Source organism: Cotesia glomerata, linkage group LG1 (assembly GCF_020080835.1).
Source record: "Cotesia glomerata isolate CgM1 linkage group LG1, MPM_Cglom_v2.3, whole genome shotgun sequence".
Taxonomy (NCBI): Eukaryota; Metazoa; Arthropoda; class Insecta; order Hymenoptera; family Braconidae; genus Cotesia; species Cotesia glomerata.
Window position 1 is genome coordinate 36176615 of NC_058158.1, and position 11255 is coordinate 36187869.

The 11255-nt window shown below is 27.0% G+C and overlaps 1 protein-coding gene across 1 annotated transcript; it reads left to right on the top strand.

Annotated features, from left to right (window-relative positions):
- The first annotated feature begins 3040 nt into the window (after positions 1–3040).
- Positions 3041–10979, top strand: LOC123268223 (putative inorganic phosphate cotransporter). The gene is made up of 8 exons (XM_044733157.1): positions 3041–3296; positions 3385–3599; positions 6175–6402; positions 6628–6712; positions 6785–6890; positions 8474–8741; positions 8799–9173; positions 10433–10979. Exons 1-8 carry the CDS (start codon positions 3284–3286, stop codon positions 10622–10624), a joined length of 1482 nt encoding a protein of 493 aa, XP_044589092.1. The 5' UTR covers positions 3041–3283; the 3' UTR covers positions 10625–10979.
- Positions 10980–11255: the final 276 nt, after the last annotated feature.

Below are 11255 nucleotides of genomic sequence, written 5' to 3' on the forward strand. Positions count from 1 at the left end.
AAGTTCTTAAATCTACGTTTGGATACTGATTGAATGGGAATGGTCTAGAAAATTCTAGAATGATATAGGAAGTTTTGATATCTACGTTTAGATTCTGATCGAATGAAAATGTTCTAGAAAATTCTCGATTGAACCAGAAATGTCTAGAATGATCTGAGAAATTCTAAAATGATATGGGGAGTTCTGAGATCTACGTTAAGATTCTAATCGACTGAGAATGTTCTAGGAAATTCTAGAATGATCTAGAAATTTATAGAAAGATCTGGTAAGTTCTAAAATCTACGTTTAGATTCTGATTAAATGAGAATGTTCTAAGAAATTCTAAAACTGATCTAAAAATTCTAGAATGATCTAGGAAGTTCTAATCGGACGTTTAGATTTTTAAACCAATGAGAATGTTTTGTAAATTTTCGAATGGTCTGGAAAGTTCTAAAATCTACGTTTAAATTCTGATATACGTAAAAAATTGGGGCTGCCACATGATTTTCATGTGGCAAGCCCAATTTTTGTTTGCGTGTAATGATTACACATTGAAAGTTACAATGAACATTAGCTAGAATAATTACATGGATAAAAGTTCGTGCCAATTCGACAGAATTTGGAATCTGTGCAAGTTAAAACAATACTCTAATTAAATTTCAAGTCTAGATCTAAAAATGCAATTCTATAAAGCGACCAGCGGGCAGTGAGTAACAACTAGTATATGTAATATAACCAGCCTTGTCATCAGGATATCTCGAAAAGTTTTCAACCGATATTGACAAAACTTGGTACACATATTCTTTGGGTAATTACCGAGGTCGAGTTCGAAGATGAGCAAAATCGGTTAATTAGTTTAGAAATGGCGGCCATTTAAAATTTTCAAAATTTTGTAAATTTCAACTTTTGTAAGTTTAACCGTGAATAATTTTTGACTGACAGAAAAAGAGCTCATTTGTGGAAACTTTATGGTGAAGCTGATTATATTACCTTCAATTTGACCTATAACACTTATACTTTATGAAGATTTTTATTAATTTTATAAGCCATTCAAAAATTTAAAAATAATAAAAACTTTTTTCAAATGTCGTTTTTAAAATGACTTTTTAAACAGCTTTTACCGACCGATTTAAAAACTAATCAACTCTTAACATAAAAAAACTACGTCGATCGCCGCCGGACCGGTCAAAATCGCTTGGTTCGTTTGTGAGATATCGTTGACGAAAAAAATCGAAAAAAGCGTTTTTTTCAAACAAATTCCGAAATTTTTTATCTGATCAGTTCACGGTTTGAAAATCATCATAGAATTTAAAAAAACTGCATCGACTTTTGTCAACTACGTGATAATTGGTCAACTCGTTTAAAAGTTATTGCGGATTAAAAATTTAAAAATTACATAATTCAACAAATTAAATAACATAAATAAAGAAAATCTCATATCACATGAAATCTACCTTCTACTTCGGGTGAGGCCGAATGGCATTTTTTATTCTGCTTTTTAACGGTGCATTTGAGGAGTTGAGTTTCTAAAGGGTATCTTTTTCATTTTGATTAATCGCGATAAAAAACTAGATATCTTCAATTATAAATATTTTTATTGAACTTTTTAATTTAGCTATAAAGTGCTATCGGTTATGAAGCTACAATTCGATTTTCATTTAGAAATATTTATAATTCCCAAAGTAATTAATATTTAAAAGTTCAAAAAACTGCTCTTCTAAAATATAATAAGATATCCTTTTGAAAATCAGCTCCTCATTTATGATAAAAAATGTCGTGAAAGGAAAAAATAAAGATTTTGATAGCTTTTTGCCTTTAAAAGTTGAAAAAATTTTGGCTCTCATGTTTTTGGATAAAATTTCTATTTTATCTTTTTAACTTCCCTCTATGAATTTCGAATATTTACAAAAATCGCGAAGTTATTGTTTTCACCCCGTTTTGCAAAAATCGAGTTTTCATCAGATCTCGACGTTTGAAGGTCACAGGAAGCTTCCCTGACTATCCCCGTGAGGTTGTCACGGTGTCTGTATGTGTGTGTGTGTGTGTGTGTGTGTGTGTGTGTGTGTGTGTGTGTGTGTGTGTGTGTGTGAAAGTATGTGAACCGCTTATAACTTTTGAACGGCTTGACCGATTTCATCGCGGTTGATGCCATTCGAAAGGGCTTGACCAAACTTAGATTTTGAAAATTATTTTGACTGATTCAGATCAATAGATTTTGAGAAATCTTAAAAAAACTGAAAAAAAATTTTTTTTCAAATGTGGTTTTTTTGGAATAACTTTTAAACGGCATAAAGGTTCAATTCCAAAACTAATCAGCTCTTAAACTCAAAAAACCACGTCGATCGCCACCAGTCTGGTCAAAATCGGTTGAATCGTTCGAGAGATATCGTGAACGAAAGAAAACTGAAAAAAGTGTTTTTTCGGAATAACTCCAAAATTCCTAGCGCGATCAATTCAAAATTTGAGATTTTTGTGAGGCTTAAAAAAACTGCGTCGAATGCTTCTAACCGCGTAAAAATCGGTTTATTCATTCAAAAGTTATTTCGGTTTAAAAATTCAAGAAATAGTGTCTTATCAAATCTCTATCAGACTTTTGAGCTCGAAGAGTTTTAAAGCATAGGAAAGCAATCTATTTGAGCTCGGAGAGCTCAAAATAACCATAATTGTATTTTTGAGCTCGAAGAGCTCAAAAACGTCATTGGTGCAATTTTAAGCGCCTAAGTATGGAATTAGCGGGAAGTTGCAGGGATGGCCTTCAGGGTCAACCGTTTTCCTAATTTTTTTTGATGTTTTTGATATTTTTTTTTTTTTTTTTGAAAAGTACATAAAAAAAAACGAACAATTAAAAAAAAAAGTTAAATATCCCAATTTTTTAAAAAATTTATAAACTTTCTTGAAAATTTGTTAAAATTGTAACAATCAATTTTTTTTTTAATTGTTAATTTTTTTTATGTATTTAAAAAAAATATATCAATAAAATTGAATAGAAAATTCGTTCAAAAAAATGAAAATTAAAAAGGTTGACCCCACTTGTAAATATTTACCGATTCTTCAAACTTGTTATTGAAATAATACGATTATCCGAATGAGAGCGACGTACATAAGTTCTTCTTCGATAATACATGTAGATCAATAGTTTAATATTAACGGGTTATCACTTAAAATTCAATTATCACTTCAATTAGTATATTTTTATTTGCTGATGTTCTATATTTGAGCTTTCAGTTATATCAGTTTGTCTGCTCGAGTAATTAATCCGAATAATTTCATTTTGTGAATAAGTTTTATAATACAATTAGTGATCATGTCTATCAGAGGTAAATATTTTTTATTTAATTATATTTATTAATACTTACCTTAATTAAGAGTGACAATTAATTATTAAAGTCTTTTTTTTTAATAAAGATGTATTAAACTGCCGGGACGTTTTATGGTGGATGGTTTTTTCCGGTCTGGGTGTCAATTTTATGCTGAGAGTTAATTTGAACCTCGTACTTGTTGCTACTGCTAAACAATCTGAAACTCCGGTTGTATCACAATGTGGAGAAGTTATGAACAATACATTTATCAAGAGTGTAAATAATTTTTCATTGGCTAATAATGAAACTGAAGAAATTAAGGTGATGTGAAATTAAAATAAGAAATGGTGAAAATTAAGCTAGCCGACATTTAGAAATTTTAGAAATTTTTTTTATTGAGAAAATTATTACAAAAAAATGAAAACAAATTTTCATTTGACAAAAACTTGAAAAACTATAAGTGCAATTTTTTAAAAATATTTTTCGGTTCTAATTTCCCAAGAAAAAATATTTATATATAATTATATATAAATTGGTTATATATGATTATATATAAAAAATGGACAAATATAATCATATATAATTATATATAACAATATTTAATTATATATTTATTACATTTAATTAATTATTGGATTAATTTTATGGATAGAGTATTTAATATGGTCCTACGCAATTCTCTGTAACCAATTAAAATGCAAAAAAAAAATCTAGCTACAATTTTACGGTTATAACACCAGCGGTCACCTATCCAACTATTAACCCTGCTCAATGCTGCTTAACTTTGGTGATCTCCGTGCGTCTTGAAGTTTCTGTCTGCTGTGCTGCTGTCTTAGATGACAATGATTCTATGATCTACATAATGTATCATATGGGTTTATCATAAATATAATATAAAAATTGATTTTATAATATATTTGGGTAGTCATAATTCATAATTTATTTATTTTACCGAATCTCATTATAATATAACACTTATTGAGATAATAAAATAAATAATGATTTTACTATTAGGTAGGAGCAGAGCAGACCAAAACATCTCATAGGAAATGTAACAAATTTTGTATTTCAGAATTATTTAAACGTAATTATAAACATCATTTTACTCTTTTTGTGATTACCAAAAAAAAATTTTTTTTCAAAGAAAAAATTTTGATATGTGTTAATTATATATAAGCATGTATAATCATATATACTTATATATAATTATATATGGGGCTATATATAATCTTGGATGGCTGTATATTGCTCCATATATAGTCATATATGATTATATATGACCTCATATACAATTCCATATATAATCATGGATGATTATATATAACTATATATAATTATATATGGAACTATATATAATCTTGCTTGGCTGTATATTGCTCCATATATAGTCATATATAATTATATATGATTATATATGACATATACAATTCCATATATAATCATGTATGGCTATATATAATTATATATGGAACTATATAATCGTGCTTGGTTGTATATTGCTCCATATAAAGTCATATATAATTATATATGATTATATATAAACTTATATACAATTCCATATATAATCATGTATAATTATATATACTTATATATAATTGTATATGAAACTATATATAATCCTGCATGGCTGTATATTGCTTCATATATAGTCATATATAATTATATATGATTATATATGACCTCATATACAATTCCATTTATAATCATGGATGATTATATATAACTATATATAATTATATATGGAACTGTATATAATCTTGCTTGGCTGTATATTGCTCCATATATAGTCATATATAATTATATATGATTATATATGACCTCATATACAATTCCATATATAATCATGTATGGCTATATATAATTATATATGGAACTATATAATCTTGCTTGGTTGTATATTGCTCCATATATAGTCATATATAATTATATATGATTATATATGACCTCATATACAATTCCATTTATAATCATGTATGGCTATATATAATTATATATAGAACTATATAATCTTGCTTGGCTGTATATTGCTCCATATATAGTCATATATAATTATATATGATTATATATGACCTCATATACAATTCCATATATAATAATGTATGGCTATATATAATTATATATGGAACTGTATATAATCTTGCTTGGCTGTATATTACTCCATATATAGTCATATATAATTATATATGATTATATATGACCTCATATACAATTCCATATATAATCATGTATGGCTATATATAATTATATATGGAACTATATAATCTTGCTTGGTTGTATATTGCTCCATATATAGTCATATATAATTATATATGATTATATATAACCTTATATACAATTCCATATATAATCATATATAATTATACATACTTATATATAATTGTCTATGGAACTATGTATAATCCTGCATGGCTGTATATTGCTCCATATATAGTCATATATAATTATATATAATCTTATATACAATTCCATATATAATCATGTATAATTATATATAATTATATATGTGATTCCATATTTAATCATATATAGTCATATATGATTATATACAATTATATATGATTATATAGAAACATTTTTTCTCGGGTTAGTAAAAGAGAAATAATAAAAAAATTAAAAACGTCGGCTAACTTTAGTATTATGAAGAAATGACACTGAAGTTAAAAGACAGAAATTTTTTAATAATTTAATAGCAATTAAATTATTGTGAAAAAAAAAAAATTAACAAAAAATTCCATTTGTGAAAATTAAAAAAAAATGATTATTGAAAATTTATAGAAGCATTTTTTTATTGTAATTAATTTGTTATAAAAATTAAAAAAATTGACAGCTGTCAGCTAACTTCAGTAACATAAAGAAGAAATAAAGTTGTACTTACTTTATTTGTTCAATTTTTCAGCAAGTTCAGTACTCAGAATATGAGCAAGGTCTTGCAATTGGTGCCTACTACTGGATCCACTGGTTAAGTGAAATTCCCGGAGGAGTTTTGGCCCGTAAATATGGAACTAAAATGATTTTTGGAGTCGGCAATTTATTAGCCGCCATTTTTGGAGTTTTTTTGTCTGTCACTATGCAATATAGTCTTTACAGTCTTATTTTCATTCGCGTATTGCAAGGATTAGTCGCTGTAAGTAATATCAGCTTCAATACTGAAGTTTAAAAATATTTTATATCATTTTAAAAATTTTTATAATAAATAAATTATGATTTAAAAATTCCACAATGGAATTTTTTAAAAATAATTTTCTAGATCTGATTTATTGGTTAAATAAAACTTTAAATGCCTAATTTTAGGATCATAAGTATGCAAAAGTTAAAAAGTTTACCAAATAATCTTACTTTTTTATTTCAGGGCGTTGCATATCCTGCGACTCATGATCTAACGGCAAAATGGATTCCTCAGAAGGAAAGAAGTAAATTTGTGAGCGCTTATATGGGTAATTATTAAAAATCTATTAATACTTCTAATTAAATTAACAATAAATGTTATTTTAGTAATCATTTTTTAGGCGGAAGTGTTGGAATTGCTCTTACATATCCATTGAGTGGATTTATTATCGATTACCTAGGTTGGGAGTCAGTATTTTATATAACTTCAGTTTTAGGCATCATTTGGTGAGTTTTAAGTATTTTACTAATTTTGTACTATTAATTATTTTTAAATATTAAATAATTACCCTGAAACCAGCTGACATCTGATGATTTTTATCAACAATAATTTTCTTTCAATTTTTAAATCTGGAATTTTTTTTATTAAATTTTTTTTCGTAATAATTACACTGCTGTAAAATTATAAAAAAATTTTTAATGTCTTTCAACTTCAGTGTCATAAAAATTCCACACTTGTAGATTGTTTTAAAAAATTATTGACGTAATTTTTTTTAAATTTCTTCTTAGTAGTAATTTATTTGTTGAAATAAATAATAGTTTAAAAAAACTAAAAACACGCTTTTTATAGAAAACCAAACTAAAAAATAGAAAATAAATTTAAATTAAGAATAGTGTTAAAAATTTCAATAAATATAAATTAATAATAGTGTAAATAAAAAAATGTATCCACTCTTATAATTTAGATGAAAAATATGAAAATATACACAATTAGACAAACTATTCGTAACGTGATTGGTCAAATATATCATAAGTATGAAAATATAGATAACTCCATACTAAATTCACACGCGCGCTTTGCGCGCAACATACTAGTCCTAATATAAAATTCCTAATATAAAATTGAGATGAAATGTATGTGGCATCAAACTATTCGTAACGTGATTGGTCGAATATATCATAAGCATGAAAATATATGCAAATGCTACAGTCAGGCGCGCGCTTGCGCGCGCAAATTCAAATTCTAGTCCTAATATAAAATTGAGATGAAATGTATGTGGCATCAAACTATTCGTAACGTGATTGGTCGAATATATCATAAGCATGAAAATATACGCAAATGCTACAGTCAGGCGCGCGCTTGCGCGCGCAAATTCAAATTCTAGTTTTATTTTAAAAAAAGCGTGAGGTGCATGGTGTCAATAGTTATAAATATTTTATTGACAGATATGAGTAGAGTGATTATCATTTTGATAATATCTTAAAAAGCACCCCACGCTTTTTTTAAAATAAAATACATTTTTTTTATTTACACTATTATTAATTTATATTTATTGAAATTTTTAACACTATTCTTAATTTAAATTTATTTTCTATTTTTTAGTTTGGTTTTCTATAAAAAGCGTGTTTTTAGTTTTTTTAAACTATTATTTATTTTTTACTTTTTAGTTTGGTTTATTTATAAAAGCGTGATTTTTTACTTTTTTTAAACTATTATTTGTTGATTATCAAAAATATTCAGGCGCGCAAATTACCCACGGAGAGTTACATACTGACATACTGACATACTGACATACAAGTGAAGCTAATAAAAAAATAATTATTTATAAATATTATAAATACGGGGAATCAGAGTTCGATTTCGGAGAGCGAGCCTGAGAAACGGCTACCAGAACCAAGGAAGGCCGCAGGCGCGCAGATTACCCACGGAGAGTTACTGACATACTGACAAACTGACATACAAGTGAAGCTAATATAAAGCGTGTAAAAATGACAGATATTTTTTAATTTCAGTTTCATTGAAAGAAAACTAATTATTTTATAAACTTTTGAGAATTATAAAATTAATTTTTATTCATATATTCTTCCAGGTGGTTCTTATGGATTAGTTTTGTCTACGACACTCCACAACAGCATCCCAGAATATCAGAAAAAGAAAAGAAGTACATCCTAGATAATTTAGGCACATCCGTAGACCATTCCAACCGGAATTTAGCAATTCCATGGAGTCAAATTTTGACATCCTGGCCAGTATGGACTTCAGTTCTGTCAAACTGGGGCGCAGTTTGGGGTTACTTCACTCTGATGGCGCAAGCGCCGGCTTACTTCAAATTTATCCATGGCTGGAGTGTTGAAAAAGTAACTTAATCCAAATAATTTAAAAAAAAAATTAATATAAATTTACTTTTATCACAGACGGGAATATTTTCTGGGCTTCCTCACTTTCTGACGATGTTCTTCAGCTGGATATTCGCCCATATGAGCGACTGGCTGCTCCAAACCGAAAGACTGACTCTAACTGAGGTCAGAAAACTCGCGACTATTGTCAGTTCAGGGCTGCCTAGTTTTCTAATCCTGGGGCTTGCATTCAGCGGGTGTTATCCTGTACTTGCAGTGATTCTTATAATGGGAGGAATCGCCTCAGCCGGCGCTGTAACTTCGGGACCCCTCTCTAATCTCGTTGACCTCAGTCCGAATTACGCAAGTATTCTTCTCGGTATCTGTGGCCTTGTTATTGACATTGCTGGCTTTGTTTCTCCGATTATTGTTGGATTTTTAACAAATGATAACGTAAGTTACAAAAAATTGAATAAAATTAAAATTAGCATACTTGACAATTTTTAGATTTTTTTTTAGAAATAAGATAGAGACAAGACAGCAAAGTCAGTTCTTAATTATTGACATTTTTAAAGATATAAGCTCACCTTGACATTACATTCATCAAGACCTTTCATTTAAGTACCCTAATCAATTTTTTATATATTTATATATATTATATATATATGTATATACGAAAAATATACCAAAAATGCATGTGGGTACTCAAATGAAAGCTCTTCATGAGTTTAACATTAGAATGAGCTTATATCTTTAAAAATGTCAATAATTAAGAACTAACTTTGCTATCTTGTTAACTAATGATATTTTTAAAGATATAAGCTCATTTCGACATTACACTCATCGAGACCTTTCATTTGAATACCCACATCAATTTTTCATATATTTATATATTTATATATATGTATATATGAAAAATATACCAAAAATGCATGTGGGTACTTGAATGAAAGCTCTTGATGAGTGTAACATCGGGATGAGCTTATATCTTAAAAACTGTCAATAATTAAGAACTGACTTTGCTATCTTGTTAACTAATGATATTTTTAAAAATATAAGCTCATTTCGACATTATACTCATCGAGACCTTTCATTTGAATACCCACATCAATTTTTCATATATTTATATATATATGTATATATGAAAAATATACCAAAAATGCATGTGGGTACTCAAATGAAAGCTCTTGATGAGTTTAACATTAGAATGAGCTTATATCTTTAAAAATGTCAATAATTAAAAACTGACTTTGATATCTTGTCAACTAATGATATTTTTAAAGATATAAGCTCATTTTGACATTACACTCATCGAGACCTTTCATTTGAATACCCACATCAATTTTTCATATATTTTATATATTTATATATATTATAAATATGTATACATGAAAAATATATCAAAAATGCATGTTGCTACTCAAATGAAAGCTCTTGATAAGCATAACTTCGGGATGAGCTTATTTCTTAAAAAATATCAATAATTAAGAAAGTAAAGTGCAATTTAACAACAGTCATTATTTAATAAAGCTAAATTTTATTTATTTATAGTTCACAAGTCACAGCAGTCACATAGTGACTGCAAGGTTGCTAATTAATTAATTAATTATTAATTTGTTTTAAAAATTCTAAAAATTATCAAATGTCTCTCAATTTAAATATCATAAAATTAAAAATTTTTTCATTAAATATAATTTATTTAATTTATTTAGCAAACTATTGGACAGTGGCGTTTAATTTTTATAATCGCATTCTTAAACATGGGAATTTGCTGCCTTATTTTCTGTATCTGGGGCACTGCCGAAGAGCAATCATGGAACCAGTATCACACAGTCTCAAAAAACGAAGAAGATTATAAAATTTCCATTGAACTTAAGCCACAATTAAATAATCACAATAAATGAATGATAAGTCTTGATCTTAAATAATTAAATTCATAAATTCATAAATTAAGTAGCATTTCAGATTTTATTAAATAGAATAAGTGAAAATTAATACAAAATTTAAAAATGACATTAAAAAATTCATTATTATTAATTGTAAATTTAAAAAAAAAATTAGTGCTACTAAAATTGGTCCACTGGAAGACAAGTTAATTAACAATTACCCAAACAAAGCTGTGCTTTTACTTAACTAATAAATACACAATTTATTATGCAAATACAAAAGTATATTATAGATCAGACTAGTGTCAGCGCAAGGCTCAATGCACGAAATATTTCGTACTTATTTCTAAAAACTAAAAACATTTATATTAAACTTAATTAATTTAAATAGTCTAGAATTATAATTTATAATATATTATGCTCTGTGTGTATTGATAGACTTCTGTAATATATATTTTTGTTTTTCTTTTTTATCGTATACGTATTTTTAATTACTGCAATTATTATCTGAATTACAAAAGATGCGTCTACGCATTTTATTTATTTTTGATTTATCTCTGCTCTGTAATTATTATTTATTACATTAAAAAAAAAAAAAAAAGAAAAATAAATATATTAATAAATAAATATGCCTGCATAAAAAAGCTAT